At 34.8% G+C, this 21002-nt stretch overlaps 2 protein-coding genes and 1 pseudogene across 12 annotated transcripts in view; 1 reads left to right on the forward strand and 2 right to left on the reverse strand.

Moving 5' to 3' along the window:
• The window catches only part of MRPS18C (mitochondrial ribosomal protein S18C), a 4818-nt gene extending 2952 nt beyond the window's left edge, over window positions 1-1866 (reverse strand). For both annotated transcript variants that reach the window (XM_006907584.3, XM_015586099.2), the window contains exons 1-2: window positions 1630-1866; window positions 587-639 (exon numbers count right to left, since the gene is read on the reverse strand). In XM_006907584.3, coding sequence (XP_006907646.1) covers window positions 587-639; window positions 1630-1729 — 153 coding nt within the window. In that variant the 5' untranslated portion in view covers window positions 1730-1866. The remainder of the gene's footprint in view (window positions 1-586; window positions 640-1629) is intronic.
• LOC112476361 lies at window positions 1295-1413 on the reverse strand (annotated as a pseudogene).
• A 120-nt stretch (window positions 1867-1986) lies between the features above and the next one.
• Window positions 1987-21002, forward strand: part of HELQ (helicase, POLQ like) — a 52781-nt gene continuing 33765 nt past the window's right edge. For 4 of the 10 annotated variants that reach the window (XR_003045027.1, XM_025043800.1, XM_025043801.1 and 1 more), the window contains exons 1-10: window positions 1987-2327; window positions 3114-3828; window positions 7833-8018; window positions 8258-8436; window positions 8990-9190; window positions 9611-9683; window positions 12903-13000; window positions 14153-14251; window positions 15507-15652; window positions 18828-19067. Coding sequence is in view for 8 of the 10 variants with exons in the window: in XM_025043800.1 (XP_024899568.1) it covers window positions 2145-2327; window positions 3114-3828; window positions 7833-8018; window positions 8258-8436; window positions 8990-9190; window positions 9611-9683; window positions 12903-13000; window positions 14153-14251; window positions 15507-15652; window positions 18828-19067 (2120 nt within the window). In the remaining 2 variants the exon portion in view is untranslated. Of the gene's footprint in view, window positions 2328-3113; window positions 4891-5939; window positions 7175-7832; window positions 8019-8257; window positions 8437-8989; window positions 9191-9610; window positions 9684-12902; window positions 13014-14152; window positions 14252-15506; window positions 15653-18827; window positions 19068-21002 lie in introns of those variants that run through there. The other 6 variants (XM_015586101.2, XM_006907586.3, XM_025043803.1 and 3 more) reach the window with 6 other exon arrangements.

Consider the following 21002-nt stretch of genomic DNA (forward strand, 5'->3'; position numbering starts at 1 on the left):
ACTAAGTGCTTTGTATGATCTGATTAGTGTCAAATTATCTTTGCAATGTAGCAAGAAAACATACTGCCGAAGTCCAATGCTAGTACTTAAAACCCATAAAAATACATCTACAGGTTAAAAGAAACTGTATTTAATATCCTGGTATAAAACATTAATTTTGATCCCTCATTTATTAAGACATTCCCCCCGCCTCATGATAAATGGGACAAAGATAGAATTGAATTTGAAATGGGGAAGAGAGCCAATCTGCAATCTGTAGGTAAGCTTTTGTACAAACCCTTTGTTAGATTATTTGCAATTATTTCATCCACCAAAACTCCCTTATCTAGTCCCTAAAGCACATATCTTTAAATTTAAGATCTAAGAAGAGAAATATAGCATTACAGAAGCCATGCTTCTTGCTAGGAATCTAGGAATTCTCTCACTTCAAAACTCAAGTGACTACTCCTCAATGAATTACAATTTCACACTCAGACTACTGATTACGGTTTTGTCCTCCAGCTGAATTCTATTCAAATAGCTAAAATATAAGAATTTGGTCATATTTGCAAATGTCTTATAAAAAGAAAGAAAAAAACAATCTTACCAGGTCTTCATTGCTGGCTACCTGTTTATATTGCGAACAACTTCTCCACAGCACTGCAAGTAAACATACCAATTCTTTTTGTTAGGTGAGTAGCTAAAGAAAGTGTTTTTTATGGAGGCAAGATGAATCAAGGGACACAGTATAAATAACAGGTTTTATATTCATCATACTCACAATGACCGGATAAAAACCTTTTGATTAACACAAAGACAATATGGATGTGCCATCGAGGGCTTTGGAAAAGGGGCATATACACCCTTTCACCACCCATAGAACTCTCACCTGCTCTCTTCCGAAATTTATTTTCCCTTAACTCCAGGTTTAGAGACAGATTTTTAATGCGAATACTTAGGGGAGAAGCAATGGAAAGGCACTGCACCAAAGGGAAAATGAGTAAGAGAGCCCTTAAAGAGAGTACTGACAGAGAAGCACACAGAAGATAAATGTGCAGAAATGAGATTCGAGGGCCTATGTCACAATTTCGCCCTGATCTGGGACCTCAGACATCTGGAATTTGTCGCTGGATACTAAGTTCACCTGGAGACCTTAGGCAAGTCCCCGCCTGCCTCTTTTTGATAATCACCCCATTAGTTTTGTTTTTAGGTTTTTTTTTTTTTCAGGTGAAGCAACCCTTGGTTGACCTCACAGATTGCAAGGATCCTGTCAGCTTACGATCGTTTTTTTTTTTTTTTTATTGTTATTTTTTAAAGCCTATAGCACCTGGTCTTTCTAGGTGGTCTCCCATGCAAGTACTAACCAGGCTCGACTCTGCTTAGCTTCCGCGATCAGACTGGATCGAGATTTTTCAGGGTAGCATGGCCTTAGACTTTTTTTTTTTTTTAAAGTGTGCTGGAAAACATCTCACGTCCCCTTCAGTTTTAAAATACTAGTCATGGGCCATTACAGATTCCCCCCTATCTTGGATTAAGTCTTAAATCCCCTAGAAACCGGCGCCGCTTAGCTAACAGTGGCGACTCTACTGACCTTAGGACTAAAGCAACAGCTGCAATGCTACAAGGGAACATAAGATATGGAGACTTTACCCGCCTGAGTTCCGGGATTTGGGAGGCAGACAGCAGCCGTTACATAGTGGATCAACTTTCTTCTCCCTAGACCATTGCAAGCATCAACCATTGCGGCCATGGTTCCTCGTTCCTCTTCTTTCTTTCCTCTTCATAAACCGTCCTCACAGTCTTTTCCGGTGTTCCTCCCCTGTTTCCCCGAGTACTCCACTTAAAGGTTCCGCTAGCAAAGCCTAGGGCCAGTGGCGGGAGCGGGGAGTGGGCGGGTTTTTCAATGCGCCTGCGCAGCACCTTTACGTTCTCGCCCTCACCGCGTCTCAAGCCCGCGACACTTTGATTGGATGAGAAGGCGGGCACCCACGTCTGTGCCTCCGCTTCCGGTCTGAGAACTATTAAGTCTTGGTCTTTCCCAAGGGTGGTTGGGGGGTGTGCAAGCGTTACCTATTTTGCTACCGGCGCGCCTTGCCCTCCACTCACTGGGGTTTGGCGGCTGAGACACGGTGGACGACGTTCGGGCAGGGCCCTAGGCCCCTTCCATGGATGAATGTGGTTCGCGCATCCGCCGGCGTGTGTCTGTCCGCAAAAGGAACCGTCCTAGCCTAGGGACCATTTTTGCCACCCCCACCGCGGCCGAGCTCAAGCCCAGCAATGAGGAGGAGACGGAGGAGGAGAAGGCTGGGAGTCGGCGGCGGAAAACTGTGGGCGTGCAACCGCTCGAGGTACAGCCGGATCAGCTCTCAAATTCCCCCGAGTTCTTCATCCCATATCCCGCGTTTGGGGCGATGATACAACCCAAGCCTCTTACTGCCCATACCCACTGAAAGAGGAGGAGTGGGAGGCCAGCTACAGAAAGCTTGCAACTTGAAACCACAAAATTTTGGCATTTCCCTTCTCGGGTGCAAACGTTTGACCAATTGTCTACTAGTCTTAGTGTACTTACCTTGGCTTTGTTATCGCTGTTAATTATCACTTGTAAGGTATTGCCTTGTTATCCTCGTTTTTATATAATGAAACGTAGACCCCCGAGACGGAAAAGATAACGCACGCAGCAAGTTAAGTGGGATGACTGAGAGGCAAAGTCAGACTTCGAGGTTACTGCTGCTCCTGCTGTACTGATAAAATCTATTTATTGCACATACATATGTGCTGAGTAAGCTATTTACATTATCTAGATTTTACAATAGAAATCAGGCCCTGAGAAGTTAACTTTTAGTGAGGTGACATCCCAATAGATGTCTGTAAGTTCTGCTACCTCTTTAAGGATTTAGCACTGGCTGAAGAATTAGGATTCCAGAATCACCACATGCTAGGAGTGTAGTATAAGCAAGTTACCTACCCTCTCTGGGCCTCCATTTCTTCATCTGTAAAATGGGGATGATAATATATGTTTCACAGGGTGATTTACATTTAGGTCTATAAGCCATGTGTGGCCATTTAATTATATACCTGGCATAATCCTAGGCTGAAGCTAAAATTGACCATAAATATTTTTGTTTTCTTTCCAGAATAATGATAGTGAAGAGGACATGTTTGGTGACTATGATAGCTTTTCTGAAAACTCTTTCTTAGCCCAAGTTGTTGACCTGGAACAAAAATACATGCAACTTCCTGAAAATAGGAAACATGATACAGACTTTGCCACTGAAGATCTTTGTTCAGAAAGCATCAAACATAACAGAGTTAGCATTACCACTGTAGGCAGCTTTACTGAATTAAAAATGGAGGAGCACACAAAGAACCAGAGTGGTCATGAAGATGTCTCTATTGAACTTGGAGCTGATCTGTTGTATGAATTGCCTTCTTCACAGGTTTTATACTTTGGAAATGTGCAGAACTCTTCAAATGATTTTGGGGATCAGTCTACTAAAGAGAGGGATTGCAGCTCCGCCTCTCTTAAGACTGTGAATGAAGAATTGCCCAATAATAGTGTAGAACAACCCCAACAAATCAATGCCTCTTCTAATGTCAGAACCAGTTCAGACGTGAATAGGAGAAAAAGTCTTAAAGATCATCTAAAAAGTGCCATGACTGGAAATGCCAAGGCCCAAACACCAATGTTTTCTAGGACTAAACAGCTCAAAGAAACTCTCCTATCTGAGGAAATTAATGTTGCTAAGAAAACAATTGAGTCATCATCAGATGACCTTGGACCTTTTTATTCATTACCCAGTAAAGTGAGAGACCTTTATGTTCAGTTCAAGGGAATTGAAAAATTATATGGTAATGCTTTTTGCTGGAATGGAAAAAATTTTGCCATCATTACCATAGTATTAGTGCAAATCTATAGGAAGCAGATACTTACATTGTCATATAGCTCATCTTAAATGAAAATGTCAGCCCTCTCTCAACCTATCCCTGTCCTGCTAATACTGAACCTCTTTTCTTCCCTTCGTGGTCACAATTCTCAAACCTGTTATCTTGCTGTCTCTCTGTCTTCAACCTCAAATAATTCCCAACCCACTCCAACACTGGGTTCTGTGCTCTCACTTAAGATAAAATGACTCGAGTGTGTAAACTCAATGATACTTTTAGTTCTTACATGACTTCTTAGTAACTTACCTGACACAATTAACCAGACCCCTTTTGAAACACTCGTTTCTTGACTTCTTGACATTCCACTCCTGGTTTTTTCTGATTGTTTAGCTGCTACTCAGTTTTTTTAGCTGGTGTTTCCTTGGCTGGCTGGCTTTCTTCTCTACCAAAACTTAGTTGTTGGAATTCTTTTAACTACTGAGATGACTTGAGTGAAAGAAGTCAGTATTAGTAATACCACTGAATAAATATTTTTAAAGGTAGCTGAAGATTGTGTAAAGAATACTGATAACAATGTATCGTGATGTTTTTCAAAAATCCTGGGTTCTTGCATATATTTCAAATATGTGTCATTTTAGACAAAAAGGGACAGTCGCTGAAGATGAGCCTATCAACCAGTCACTTCATAAGTATTTCTGAAACTCTTTTCTTAGTATCTTAGGAACCATATGAAAACATGGATTCTTATCTTGGAGAAGACAATCAGATTGGAGCAGTAGAACTACAGGAAACAGTCTAACATTAGACAAGTGTCTAATATATTCTAAATTGTGAGGTTTGTAGTTTAAGAGCTAATGATGTGTATTGCTCTTGAAGTAGATGTTAACTTCCCACCCTTTGCTTTTCTCCTAGCACCTTGTTCTTATTTTAATCTGCATCTCCTACCAGAATGAATATCCTGAGGAGAGGGCTCTGTCTAACTCATCTTTTTATTACATAACTAGCTCTGTGCCTGGTGCACTCTGATAGGTTCTCAACTGCTGGGGTTGTCAGCTGAGGTATGAATTCTGGCCCTGTCACTTAAACGCAAGTTTAGCAATCTGAGCCTTAGTTCCTGATCTGTTAAAAAGGAATGATGGTGATGATGATGATAATAGTTTTCTTGCAAGTTATGTGTCAAGGACATTCCAAATTAGACTTTATATTGGTAGCTTTGAAGTATGAACTTTGGTAAATAACTTTTTAAATCTCCTTTTGTAAATCTTGCTTAATGTCATGAACAGTTTAAAACAATTATGTGTGCTGTTTTTCATTGAATTAAAGCATGACTTTCAAAGTGCAGTTTCACCTGAAGTCATGCTTTCAAAGTTCAGGTGAAACTTGAACTAGCATCAGCATCACCTGAGCACTTGTTGAAATGTACATTCTCAGGCCCCACCCCGACCTACTGAATCAGAACCTCTGAGGGTGAGACTAGCAGTCTGCTTTCACAAGCCCTCCAGGGAATTCTGATGTGCCAAAAATTTGAGAACCACTGAGCTAGAGAACCTCCACTTTATACTGTTATTTTTGCTTTTCTATAGTAGAATTAAATATTTAATGTGTTTTATTTAAATGTTGAGAACTAAGTTAATTTGCTTTTTTAATGTTTGAAGATAAACAATATTCTTAAATATTTGTTATTTTAGTCATTTTATACTTTAAAAATCTGAGTTGGATAAAATGTAGATATGGCCAAATATTTTTACATAAATATCTGCAGTTTGATAACTAATAGGTGATACTAGTCTGGAGTATTTTTTAATATTTATTAAATTTAAGGATTTAAGTATTTTTGACATTTTTAAGATCTTTTTTCTGAAATATTTTTAAAGTAAAAAAGTACATAGTTATTTACAAAAATTTGAGAATCACCAAAAAAAGCACAATAAGTCACTTGTAACTGTCATTCATGTATAACTGTTTTAATACCTTTGTAATATGTCCTGTTAATCATTTTTTAATTTTTTGGGAAAACATGCAAAATATCCAAGCCCATCTTTTCTTTGCATATATTCTGTGCCTGTGCACTCTGATAGGTTCTCAACTGCTGGGGTTGTCAGCTGAGGTATGAATTCTGGCCCTGTCACTTAAACGCAAGTTTAGCACTCTGAGCCTTAGTTCCTGATCTGTTAAAAAGGAATGATGGTGATGATGATGATAATAATAGTTTTCTTGCAAGTTATGTGTCAAGGACATTCCAAATTAGACTTTATATTGGTAGCTTTGAAGTATGAACTTTGGTAAATAACTTTTTAAATCTCCTTTTGTAAATCTTGCTTAATGTCATGAACAGTTTAAAACAATTATGTGTGCTGTTTTTCATTGAATTAAAGCATGACTTTCAAAGTGCAGTTTCACCTGAAGTCATGCTTTCAAAGTTCAGGTGAAACTTGAACTAGCATCAGCATCACCTGAGCACTTGTTGAAATGTACATTCTCAGGCCCCACCCCGACCTACTGAATCAGAACCTCTGAGGGTGAGACTAGCAGTCTGCTTTCACAAGCCCTCCAGGGAATTCTGATGTGCCAAAAATTTGAGAACCACTGAGCTAGAGAACCTCCACTTTATACTGTTATTTTTGCTTTTCTATAGTAGAATTAAATATTTAATGTGTTTTATTTAAATGTTGAGAACTAAGTTAATTTGCTTTTTTAATGTTTGAAGATAAACAATATTCTTAAATATTTGTTATTTTAGTCATTTTATACTTTAAAAATCTGAGTTGGATAAAATGTAGATATGGCCAAATATTTTTACATAAATATCTGCAGTTTGATAACTAATAGGTGATACTAGTCTGGAGTATTTTTTAATATTTATTAAATTTAAGGATTTAAGTATTTTTGACATTTTTAAGATCTTTTTTCTGAAATATTTTTAAAGTAAAAAAGTACATAGTTATTTACAAAAATTTGAGAATCACCAAAAAAAGCACAATAAGTCACTTGTAACTGTCATTCATGTATAACTGTTTTAATACCTTTGTAATATGTCCTGTTAATCATTTTTTAATTTTTTGGGAAAACATGCAAAATATCCAAGCCCATCTTTTCTTTGCATATATTGTTTTCTAATACTGGGTTTATACTATCCAACACACATGTATAATCTGTTTTTTTCATTTAACTGTATTGAGCATAAATCTACTCCCTCATTTTCAAGCTGCAGAGAATTACATCATATGATCGTGCAAAAATTTATTCAACCTTTATCCCCCCAGTGGCTCTTTGTTATATATAAACAGTGCCATGATGAACATCTTGCACATAATCTTTCTGTGTGTCCTTGCTTTTATTTCTATGTGTGTAGAGTTCTAGAAGTAATACTACTAGATCAAAGATAATGTGCAGTTTTATTTTTGATACTTCTAGAATGCTTCCCAAAAAATTTATAGCAGTTTATGTTCTCATAAACCATACACAGGGAATGCCTGTTTGTCTCCACTCTAGTCAGCTCTGGATTTTATATGCATAGGCCTTTTTTTTGCCCCTACTTATTTGTTTTATTTGTTTGCCAACCCAATAGGTAACAGTTAAGCATCTTTTCATATGTTATTAGCTATTGCATTTCTCCCTGCAGTGAAATACCTTGCCACATCTTTTGCCCATTTTTCTAGTGATAAAATACTGGTGCATATTTTGCAGACTTCTAGTGATCCAGGTTGTCAAATTATCCTTCAGAGTAGTTATACTAGTTTTTATGCCATGTTTTGGATCTGACGTAATGCCATTCATGAATTCCATCTTGCTAAACTGTGGAAACTCTAGGTATGCCAGTTAATAATCCTAGTTTTTTATGGTTTAAACTCAGTTTAAGATGGTATTAAGTCCATTAAAAATTCAGCTCCCCTATGAAAGCTAGTTGAATAGTCTTTCTTGGTTTGTAAAAAATCTCATGTTTTTTCCTTCTCCCCCTATTTTTCTGTAAGATGGTGTTTTGATGAATGAGAAAGGGAAGCTTCGCAATCTCCTTGCAGAATGTAAGAGGAAGGCCTTAAAATTCACACAGATCTTTGTACTGTCTTGTAGCTGCTCTGGTGACCCAGATGATGCCTCTTGTCCAGCAGGCACTGCCTGCCCTCTTGGGATCTTAAATCTAAGTCTGCAACTGGCAAGTAGGTGTGCTAGTTAGTTGCCCACCTCGCTGACCAGATCTGAGTTAGAATTAGACTCTTCACTGGTTGTGCACATCACACATTGGGGATTTTTGACATTTAATATTGATGTGTGATTACATTTATCATTATAAGAACTACACAGGGTGGGATTTGATTTTTCCTTCATAGAAAACTTGATTTGAGGTTGAAATTGTAGAGGGGAAAATAATGCTTGTTATTTTTTTTTAATTCCACAGAATGGCAACATACTTGCTTAACACTGAATTCTGTGCAAGAAAGAAAAAATTTAATATATTCCTTGCCAACAAGTGGTGGAAAGACCCTCGTAGCTGAGATTTTAATGCTACAAGAACTGCTTTGCCGGCGCAAAGATGTTTTAATGATCCTACCATATGTGGCAATTGTCCAAGAAAAGGTGTGATTTTTTTTTTAACAAGTGATATTTGCTAATGTTATTTTGGCATTAAGATATGAAAAGTAGCATAAATACTTTTTATTGACCGAGAAGAGGTACCTCTTTTAATGATGAAGAATTAATATTTTTAGAATGTACAAAAGCAGTATGGAGCACTTAACTGAAAATCTCTTCTGATACTAATCACCTGTTGCAGAAAGAATTATTTTTCTAAGCTGGTGGGTTAAACATTATAAATGTCTACTGATTTTAGCTTGCTTTGAATTATATCATCAAAATAAATGAGTTATTCTGATAATTTTATATCAGAAGAGACAGTTGAAATTTATTTTCTTATATATTATCTAGTTTAAAAGTTCATTTTGTAAAGATCAACACATTAAGTATGACATTTCTTAGTTATACATGTCCTATCCATGACCAGATAGTATCCCCTTGATTGATATTAAACACAATTTTAGATTTTTTAAATCTCTGTGTGCACTTTAATAATTAGAGTTCTTATTTACGGGGAGTTTTTTGTTTGTTTGTTTTGTTTTGACTAATATTCTAGATTTCAGGTTTGTCAAGTTTTGGTATAGAACTGGGTTTCTTTGTTGAAGAATATGCCGGAAGCAAAGGAAAATTTCCTCCAATTAAAAGAAGAGAAAAGAAATCACTATATATTGCCACTATTGAAAAAGGACATGGTCTGGTCAACTCCTTGATTGAAACTGGAAGGATTAGTAGTCTGGGTCTGGTTGTTGTGGATGAGGTGGGTCACTGCTTTTATAGCTTATCAACATTTTTATTATACTAACATTATTATGTGGATCTGCTTAGTACCTTTATGAGAATAAATGATATATTTTAATACATAGAAGATACAGATGAAAACATTTCATACTTGGTAATATTAAATTCAGTTTTGTGTCAAGTGTTTCTTGAATAGAAAATATATTTGTATGTATATTCAATTTTACAGGACTTATGAATTCCAGATGTGTCAAGATGTTGCCCCCAAACCTCATTAACTTAAAATACCAGTGAAATAATGCATATATGCTCTAGTTGCGACATCCAAAATACTTAAGAGTTATAAAGACTACTGCTTTTCATACAAATATATGCCTGTTTTATATAAGTATTATATGCAGATTTATTTTTTCTCTTTTAAAAAAAAAAAAATCTCCAGTTGCACATGATTGGTGAAGGAAGCCGTGGGGCTATACTAGAAATGACCCTAGCAAAACTCCTCTACACTAGCAGTAAGTATTTTTTCAAATGTCGTCACTAATTGATTTTTAATAAAACGACCTATAAAAGACTTAATTTATCACTAGCTAGATTACGTAACCTAGAGTAAGATACTTAAGCTTTCTACTTTAGATTTTTATTTTAAGGTAAGCTTTTAAATTTTTGTTGGAAGAATACATGAATGAGGATAATTGTGAAGATAAGTGAAATTAACATTTGAGGATGTCCCTCATTATCTTTCACTTACTATCTGTGTGTGCTTAGGCAGGTGACTCAACCTTTCTGTTTCTTCATCTATAAAATACAGATAATAATGATACTGACCTGATAGGATTGGTGTGAGGATTATATGAGTTAACACATGTGAAACATTCAGCAATGCCTACCACATAGCACTCAATAAGTTTGCTGCTGCTGCCACCATCAGTATCATCATCATCACCATATTAATAATGCAATATATTCAAGTAGTCATTTTAAATAACTATTTTGCAATACGAGATATTCTTTAAACGTACATGAAATATTAATCCTAGATGCCTTCTCTACTATTTAATAATATGCTGTTGCAATAACTTAGCTTATATATGCAAAAATTAATTATAAAGGTCAAATCTTAGGAATTGTTTTTAAAATTTTAATAGCAATGGTATTTGGACATATTTTAGCACTTTGTAATCATTCATTCAAAAAACATTTATTGAGTGTGTGCCAGACACTACTTTAAGTGCTAAGGATACAACAGTGAATAAAAGAAAGTCCCTGCCTTCATTAAACACATTTTAACGCAAGTGAACAGACAATAAGCAGATAAACAAGAAGACATATGGTGTGTCAGATGGTGACATGTTCTATGGAAAAATATAGAGAAAGAGAGGAGAAAGATCACCTACTTGTCAAATCCAGTGTACACTGATTATTCTTGTCTCAACTTTTCTTCAACATTTAACTATCATTTATTTATTGTTTGTTTGTTTGTTTGTTTTTATGGTGACATTGGTTAACAAAATCCAGTAAGTTTCAGCAGTAGACTTTAACAGTAAGGCATATATATATTTACACTGCGTGTTCACCTCCCATAGTTAGATTTCTTTCTGTCACCTCATATTTGACCCCCTTTACCCTGTCTACTTCCTCCCTCTCCGCACTCCCTACCTTCTGGTAACCACTAATCTATAGTCCATGTCCATGAGTCTCTGTTTGTTTCTCCTGTTCATTTGTTGTTTATATCTCACATATAAGTGATATCATGTGATTTTCAACTTCTTCCGTCTGGCTTATTTCACTTAGCATGATTATCTCGAGGTCCATCCATGTTGTCGCAAATGGCAGTATTTCATCTCTTCTTATGGCTGAGAAATATTCCATTGTATATATGTACCACAGCTTCTTTAGCCAATCATCTATCGTAGGACACTTCGGTTGCTTCCATGTCTTGGCCACTGTGAATAATTTTATTCTTGTCTCAACTTTTCTTCAGCATTTGACTGTTTATCATTCTTTTTTCCTTTGTTTACTGCAACATCATTCTCTCTTGGTTTCCCTGCTCTCTCTCTGTGTAAGAGGGATCACATGGAAAAATAGCATAGCATACTGTCTGAGATCAGACTCTGGAACTAGATTCAAATTTTAGCTTACTTCTAACCACATGCATGACCTTAAGCAAGTTGTAGTAACTGTGCCTCTCTTTCCTTATGCCCCAAAAACGGATGATAGTAATAGAACCTTCTTCACTGAATTGCTGTGAAGATGGCATGAGTTAATATTGTAAAGCATCTAGCATAGTACCTACACATAATGGAGATGTGTTTGCTATTACTGTATACTTATTCATCTTTCTACACCAGTACCTTACACTTAATATTTTTAAATGAAATTAATATCTTTAGTTTTTCCTTCCTGTTCTCCTTTGTGACACCTCATTCTAAGCATGTTTATTATGTACATTGGTGTTACCATAGAGTCATCTGAGTCTCTTCTCTTGTGTCCTACTTCATACTGTTTCTGCTAATTCTTATCCACACTCAGGATATCAAGTGCTTCCTGTGTGCTAATGGCTCCCGATCTGTATTTCCAGCTTATAGTTCCCTTCTCAGTGATATCATCTACCAACTGGACACTCCTATTTGAATATCCTGTGAACAGCTGAGAGTCACGTCCAAGTCTATTTTTACAAACCCATTCTTCAGTCTGAATTCCCTGCCACCATCTGCCAGCCAGCCAAGCCAGAATCTTAAATCCTCACTCCTGCACATTCTGTTGGCAAGCAAACCCTCTCTGGTCTACCTTATAAATACATTTTTTAATTCTCTCCCTCCTGTCCTTCATGCTACTAAATCTTCAGATTAATACCTCATCCTTTCTTACCTAGATTACCACAGAGATCAACACAGACTTTTGTCTGCCTTCAGTCTTGATCACTGCCCTCTCCCTCACCAAATCTGTCTTCTCTAGAGCAGTTAGAATATTTCATAAATGCAAATCCCCTATTTATAGTCCTTCCATAGCTTCCCTTTGTTTCTGCATAAATCCCAATTTTCTGAGGACAGCCTTTCTTTAATTGGCCACATGTTCACCTCTTCAGCTTCATAGTCCACCCTTATGGAGTGGGAAGGGACAATGCTTATTCCTCTTTCAAATAACATCTTGAGTGATAAAATTTCAAGATTAAAGATAACAGCAGTGAAAAAGCACTGGCCAAGAAGGCCTCTTTGTTTTTTGATAGCTAAGTGGAAAGCAGCAATTTTGTACTGCCCGGGAAGTCATGCAGCTTCATGAGTTTCACGCCATCTTTATTTTAAAATAAAGAAAACCTGATAGCAAGATTCCATAAAGAATTTTTCATGTGGCAAGAGTTCTGGACTCATTCAGCCCTACATCCTACACTGTCCGTCTGCATATGACTGTACCCATAGAAACTGTTGTAGCTCTTCGTAAAGATAGTTAGCAACAACTATGTATACGCTCATTATTGTTTAGAAGTCTTAATAAAGATCCTATTTCTTGCTAAGTTTGAAATTTTATAAAATTCTAAATAGTAACTTTTAGGATATGAGAAATATTTTATTCTTTAACTGCCAGATAAATACTCTGATAATATATTTTTCTTACACAACCCCACCCCTTTACCAAAGCACTCAGGAAGAATTTAGAACACAAAAAGGTTGCTAAAAATTATTATGGTATATTAAGTAACAAATTTTTCTCAATACTTTGGATTTTTTTCGTAGAAACAACTCAAATTATTGGTATGAGTGCAACATTGAACAATGTTGAAGACCTACAAGAGTTCCTTCAAGCAGAATATTACACCAGTCAATTCAGACCAGTATGTGCCTGAGGTTTGCACTGTATCGATTCATTGTGTATCATCTTACTTAGAAACAAAAGTAATTAATGTACCATATAAAAAAATTCCATAAAGTAGCAAAGGGCCATAATTCCATTTACCATGGCTATATGCTAATAAGCTTGAATTTGAATATAGAGAATGTGAACTCTGTGGGGTCAAGAGATCTTGGCTTGGGTCACAACTGTATCTGTAACACCCGAAACAGTGCCTGGCCCATGGGCCTTCAATGAATATTTATCGAATGAAATTTTCTAGACCCATACTATTTTTCCATTGCTTATTCTCTGAGGTAAAAATTTTCATGTCAAAATTTAGTGATTTATGTTTTGATTTATTGGCACATTAAAAATGTTATCTCAAAAGTTAAAATATTTATGCTTTGGTAGTTATAATGCTTCTTAAACATGTTTAGACTTAACATGGATTTAAATTTAAACTTCTCAATAATAGCATTCCCAAAATTCTTGAAGAAAGTAAATAATGTTTCTGTCTGCACTACTAATGTGCATGTTCTGTCTCTAAATGGATTTTCAGAAAATGATTTTTGAGAATTACCAAATTTTAATTTGAAAGTTGATGTTTTTACATTTGCACCAAATATGAAAATTTTCAAGGATATTTTCTGACCTTAATTGTAAAATTAGATGCTGTTCTTTTAAAAATTCAATGAGCTGTATTCACAAAGTTTTTAGTCTATAAATACTTAAATTAAAAATAATATATATGGTGGTACTTAGAATGAAAACTGATGACTAATAAAACAGATATTTTAGATCTTGAGGAATAATGCAAATAACTCCTTAATAAGAGATAAAAAGTGTGAACACTTAACTCATTTGTACTTTTTGTGAAAAATAAGAAAGTGTATAGTTTCCATTTAGATATGTGGCTATTCAATTCAGAAGTGTTTTTTGAGGATATTAATCCTTATTTTGATTTAATGGGGGAAAAGAGACTTAAAAAGAGATATGGTAAAGAAAATACTTTTAAGTTAAAGCATATTTTACATACCTTAGAAAAGCTAAAATTTTTGTGTAGGTGTCCTTTACAGCATGTTTTACAAAATATATAACTCTCGAAAAAGGAACTTATATGTGTTGTTAATTGCAAATATCCTTTTAATCCAAGGTCGAATTAAAAGAATATCTGAAAATAAATGATTCAATATGTGAGGTTGACAGCAAAGCTGAGAATGGCATGACTTTTTCACGTCTTCTTAATTATAAGGTAACGTTAATAACCCTTGAACCCAAGGCTCCCAGACTTTGTGCCCAGGTACCCCGGGGCACCACAGAAGAGTCACGTGGATACCATGGATGAGCTTAGATTTTTTGAAAGAAACCTGTGATGCTTGACATCTGTTAAATACCATACAAACTGCTGGTTCTAGGTAGTTAGTTTCCAGTTTCAACATTAGATCACACAACATACCTTTTATGATATCGTACTTTTGTGAAGTTGGGTATTTTTGCAGTTATTGTAAACAGATAGCATGTGAAAATCAATATGGGACAGGAAATGAGGGTAGCTATGTCCAATCTAATTCCAGATTTGAAAGACTACAGTGCCCAGTTGTGTGCACACCTCATTAATGGGCTGTTGTGGTTATTTAAGAATGAAATAAATATTTTTTATTCAATTGATGTATATTATTTATGTAGACAGCTACTATATAGTGAGGTAATGTATACTCATTAAGTTTTTAGACCTAACTCCCCAATAAACAAAACTGTTAGATCTTTTGACCTTGGGGCTCCATGAACCAAGAAAATTTGGAGACCGCTCCCTTAAACATTTGTTCATTTATCAGTAACAGCAAAAAGGAACATTTGTGGCCTGTGTATTCAGATATTGAAGTATGAAAATGTTAATGTCCACCACGCTAGTGTTCTATAACATATGAAGGGTATTTAAAAGGAGGAAGGATTTTACAAGTTTTAGAATTCTATGAATTCTAATTCATATTTCATTTTCAGGAAGTCAGAGAAAGTGAGGAGATTTTAAAATACTATGTTTTTCTCCATGTTCTTTGAGTTCCTTGTGCCTGCTTGATAAATATTATTTTTATTTCTGAAAATATGTCTCGTAGTATGAATCTGCTTCTTTGAAACTATTAGTAATCATTAAAGGTATATCTATCTTATTTACACAGCCCTTTGACTATTATTAGGATCAATTTGTGTTTCTGTGGACATTTTTGTACTGCTTTGGTGGAGATGGGCATGCAGTGGAGTTATTAATAACATTACCTGTTTTCACTTCTTTAATTTTAAACTAAATATACCGAACAATCCTAATAACCTAAAAGCGAGACTTAACATTTTGATGTTTAATATAGGTTTCATTTTTTCTATTAAATGATCAGATTTATTAAATCAGAAATTCAAAATTATGGGTCATTTACTTACCTTTCAAAGCATACTGGTAAAATGACAGGCTTTTATGGTTGCTAACTGCCTTGTTGCTACATCTTGTTGTGCAGTATTCTGATACTCTGAAAAAGATGGATCCTGATCACTTGGTAGCATTGGTGACAGAAGTTATTCCCAATTATTCCTGCTTAGTTTTTTGTCCCACAAAGAAGAACTGTGAAAACGTAGCAGAAATGATATGCACATTTTTAAGCAAGTACGTTAATCTTTTAAAAATATTCTTTTCTGTTTTATTTTTATCATGATTTACATGCTATGTATTCTATTTATTCAACAAGCACTAATTACTTTTTGCAGAACTTTATGTTAAGTTGTTATATTAGATTCTAAAGGCCTGACCCTGAAGAAATTTTAACTGAAATTTACATATGTGAAATATCCAGAGAAAAAATTCTAAGGCTACATAGAAGAGAATGCTAACATACTACCTTAGATCAATTATTCTCAACTTTGACTGCACAGTGAATCGGGGCTTTTAAAAATGCCAGTGCCCAAGCTACATCTTAGGCTAATTAGAATATCTGGGGATGGCACCCAGACATCATTTTGTGAAGCTCCCCAGGCAAATCCAGCTTGCAGCCAAGGTCAACCACTGGCTGAGGTAGTCAAAGGACTAATCACTATAAACGCTGCGGGGATAAATTATATCTTCATCTTAATTTTCTCTTTAACTAAATACTATTCCTTTGTTTTCTTAGTAAGCTTCACACTTAAGCTGTTAAGACATTTGAATTGAATTTCCTATGTAATCAAGAAGTTTATTGGTTTGTAATTTTATAATATTTTAATATTGGCTCTGTTATACTCACTGAGATAAGTATAATGTTATTTTAAGTATGAGCAGTTCCGTTTTTTCTGTACCTGTTTGTCCCATGTGTAGTTTTATTTTTTTTTTTTTCAGACTTTTGGCCCATTAGCCTGTACTATATAGCCTACCTTGAATTCTAATCTAGTCATCCTCTACCTCCTCTCCCAATCCTTCTGGTAGGATTGGTCTAAAATAACGTTAAAGTAATTGAATAATACAAAGATACAGACTTCAGGATAAAGTCTAGAAGTTTCCCATTTGGTAACTAATAATGTACCTTTACAGTGATGATGTTGATTATAAAAGCCTAAGGAAATTAAATTATCATTGAAGTATTTCCAGTAAATCACTCATTTTCTTATAATTTAAGATAAGATAGCACTGGCTAAGTAATATGGAAATTTAGAGACTAACAATTGACTAGGAGATATGAGGTTTATAAATTATACCCTTCACTTATTTTGCTTTCTGATGTTAATAGTTTATTTGTGTCATACATGTTTATGTTTAATATGGAAGCATTTAAAATTTGGGTTCTGCAACCCTTAATTAATTGTAATTGATACTTGATACTTGCTTCAAGAGATAGGAATTAATGCTTTATTTCCTAAGGAAAATTTCCTCTAAGATATATTTTCCATATTACTTGCTGCTTTTGTAAGCTAAAGATTCTAAGCATAGTTTAGTCCCTTTTTTGTGGCTGTTGGCTAAAATGTTAAGTCATATTTAGATGATACCTTTTATATTCTGTATTTTTGGTATAGATGAAGTGAAATCTAGGGCTAAATGGGTTCTGATCTCAATGGCTTTAAAAATAATTTCTTAAGAGCCCTGGGATATCAACTTGTATCTTAATTGTTTGCCTCCTTATCATAAATTTTTGTGGGAATCAGGCACAGTAAAATCACCTGAGCAGTAGAATATGGCTATGTATCTATTTAAATACAAAGACTGAAGCAGATTTTTCTTAAGTGATTGTCACAGTCTCAAGGAATATTATCTTTTTTGTAGCTTTAATTCCTTTGACTTTTAGTCACAAATGTCTTTTAAACACCATTTGCTGACAACTGCCAAAGCTCTGGTCATATTACTTTCCCTAAAAATCTTCCTAAAGTGTTTCTTAACCTAGATACCTAAGTGTTTCTTAGCCTGGAATTCAGGCTAAGATCTGCCTCAGCTTACTCTTCCTTCCTTATTTCTTCTACTTTTCATTCGCCCTGCGATTCATTCATTCTGAACTTTGATCATGCCTTTCATCATGCTTTACCCTGTGTCAAGAATGCAGCTGACAAGCAATTATCTGCAAAAATGCCCTATTTTAAAAATTTTTATAAGCACTGTCTTTTAATTATTTGTGAAATGGTGATTGAAAGGTACTAAATATTTGCTCCACTTCAAAAAAGGAATGATTAAAATTGATGAAAAAGGAAAAGAAAAAAAAATATTGCCACTTCTTTAACATCTGTTCTTCAAGACCCAGAACAGATCTCAGGTTCTCCCACAAAAACTTTCTCTTTACAACCATCTGGTCAGTTATAGATATTGTCTCCCTTCTCTAAAATTTTATGGTGATTATCCATTATTCTCACGGCATATAAGACTTAATTCCTTGAGAAGGGCTCATCCAATACATTCCTTTCAGGACCTTGCACACTGGCTGGAAAATAGCAACAGAACATCTATGGCTCCCCTACTCAGCTGTCACTTGTGATTCCTGCACTTATGACTCGACCACCTTCTTCCCAATTCTTCATTGTTCTTTTGTCTCCTTGCCTCCCATTTCTCAATGTCTTATGAAATTACTTCTTCAGTGAACACCAGCCAGAGCTCTATCCTTCCCATGAAGGAGACTGAAACAACACAAGGTTGTATATATTATATTTATATCTTGGACAATATTTGCTTGCTACTGGTATTCAGAAGTTGTTGCTTTACATTTAAATGGTAATTAGTTATAGCTTTTCTTTCTTTTCTCTTCTAAATGGAATTTAAAACAATATGTGCTCCTAGATATGGAGACATTATTGGATATTATTGAGGCTTCTAAAATACAAGTGTGTAGACAGTGTTTTACATATAATATGTATGATTTAATAATGTATGTTTCCATCTTAAGAAAATTTATAATTTAAAATAAAATAAATCATCTTCAATAAAGATATACAATCTGGTGAAAAATAATCATATCATCTAGAGCAGGGAAGGGACTTAACCTGGTGTCCATAGTGTCCATGGATTCATAGGAAATACAGAAATAAACTTCAGGAAGTCCATGAACCCTCTGAAATTTTAAGCAAAGTATTGTGTTTATGTGAATATTTGTTTTTTTTCTTAGCGTTAATCAGATTTTCACAATGCTCTGTGATCCACACAAAGGTTGAGAGAGAATGCCTAGGAGTTTATGAAATCAGAATCAACTTTCTAAGAACATTTAAGTACCTATAGCAATGAAATTAGTACATTTTTTAAAAAGAATATTTACATGCATCTACTAAAATTAAAATGCTAGGCACTTTGTAACTATAAGATCAAAGTTCATCAGTCTAACATATCTTTTCCCTAGAGAATATATGAAACACAAGGAGAAAGAAAAACAGGAGGTGATTAAGAACTTGAAGAATATCAGCAGTGGCAACCTGTGTCCTGTTTTAAAGCGCACGATCCCATTAGGAGTTGCTTATCACCATAGTGGTTTAACAAGTGATGAAAGGAAGCTCTTGGAGGAGGCCTATTCCACAGGAGTTCTCTGCCTTTTAACCTGCACATCCACCCTAGCAGCAGGTGTTAACCTACCAGCTCGAAGGTGAGATATATAAGTTAACTGTTGGCCAGGCTCAAAACTTCAGTTCCTAGCTTGCCAGGAGTTTTGTTGTTGTTTTATTCTTTCTCAGTAGTGGATGAGAATTTATCAAATGTTTTTTCAGTATTTGCTGAATTGATTGTTTGGTTTATTTTCTTTAATATTTTAATAAAAAATAACATTAGTAGATTTCCTAGTATTTGAATTCCTTCTTTCTTTTGTGTTCTACCTTTCTGGTTTTGATGTCAGGGTTTATTATCCTACTTGTATAGAAACAGAAAGCTGTCTCATCTGAAAGAGTTTACTTAACATAGTGATTTTCTTGAAACCTTAAAGAACGCATTCAGAAAGATTTTTAAGTCCAGTATCTTTTTTTAGAGTAGATCTTCAATTACCTTTTCAGTTGTTACCAAAGCTGTAAGCCTGCATAATTGATTTCTGTTCTTTATAATTTGTGACTTTAAAATTTGTGACATTTTTTCAAATAAATGGTGAATTTTTATAAATCATCCATGGGTATATTTTCTGTTGGGTACGCAGTTTTCTATGTCTCAGTGAAATCACAGTTATTGATCATGTTATCAGCTGCTCTGTTTTCTATTTGTGATTCCTTGGTCTGTCAATTTTAGAGAGATGTTTTAGTCTCCCACTATAATTATGGAGATGTCATTTTCTCCTTTTTGCATTTCTAGAAATTTTTACTTCATATTTCAAAACTATTTAGGTATACAAAGGTTTACTCTAAATATCTTGTTGCTGAATTATATCCCCTATCAATAAAATAGGTCCTTGTTTTTCTCATTTAGTGATTTTACTTGGAATACTAGGACTACATTTTTTTGCCATTTATATATTTTTCCATTCATTTATTTTCAACCTCTGTCACTGATTTAGTTTTCCATTTTCAGGCAATTGGAGAAAAAAATAGGAAGTTACATATCCTATTTCTCTTACTCTAATTGTTACTCTTAAAATTTTAACAATTGTAATCAAATGTTTTCTAACATTGTAGAATTAATCAATAATTATATTCTCTCTCGAATGAGTCTTCTTAGCATTTGTATACTCTCCTATTGCCTCATGTACGTATGTTGCAGTTAACTAGAATTTTAGTTCCAGATTTTTAATTTTCTTTCATCTTATAATCAGTAACTGTTTAAACTTATCTATAAATTATACTTGTTTTTTCCTTACCTCTCATATCATACATCTTTCTTCTGTGATTCATATTTTATTTTGCCATCCTTGAGTAATTATTGTTTTAAATGCTGCATTTGGGGTAAAAAAAATTTCCCCTTTTTCTTTCTTTCTTTTTTACTGTTTTAAAGATTTTGTTCTTTAACATTTTATTTGTCTTAATTTTTATTTTTCTCCCCCTCTCACTCCCCTCTGGTAACCACTAGTCCATTATCCATGTCCATGAGTCTCTGTTTGTCCTGTTCATTGTTGCTTTTAGGTTTATATAACACATGTAAGTGATATCATGTGATTTTCAACCTTTTCAGTCTGGCTTATTTCACTTAGCGTGATTATCTCGAGGTCCATCTATGTTGTCACAAATGGCAGAATTTCATCTCTTCTTATAATTGAGTAATATTCCATTGTATATATGTACCACAGCTTCTTTAGCCACTCATCTGTGGTAGGACACTTCGATTGCTTCCATGTCCTGGCCACTGTGACTAATGCTGCTATGAACATCAATGTGAAAATATCTTTTCAGATGAGTTTTCAAGTCTTTAGGGTAAATACCCAGTAGAAGGATTGCTGGCTCATATAGTAGATCATTCTTAGTTTTTTTGAAGAACCTCCATACCATTTTCCATAGTGGGCAGTGTAAGCCTTTTTCTCCACATCCTCTCCAACATTTGTTATTTCTTGTCCTGTTGATTATAGCCATTCTAACAGGTGTGAGGTGGTATCTCATTGTGTTGTGGT

Source organism: Pteropus alecto, unplaced genomic scaffold (assembly GCF_000325575.1).
Source record: "Pteropus alecto unplaced genomic scaffold, ASM32557v1 scaffold161, whole genome shotgun sequence".
NCBI classification, from domain to species: domain Eukaryota; kingdom Metazoa; phylum Chordata; class Mammalia; order Chiroptera; family Pteropodidae; genus Pteropus; species Pteropus alecto.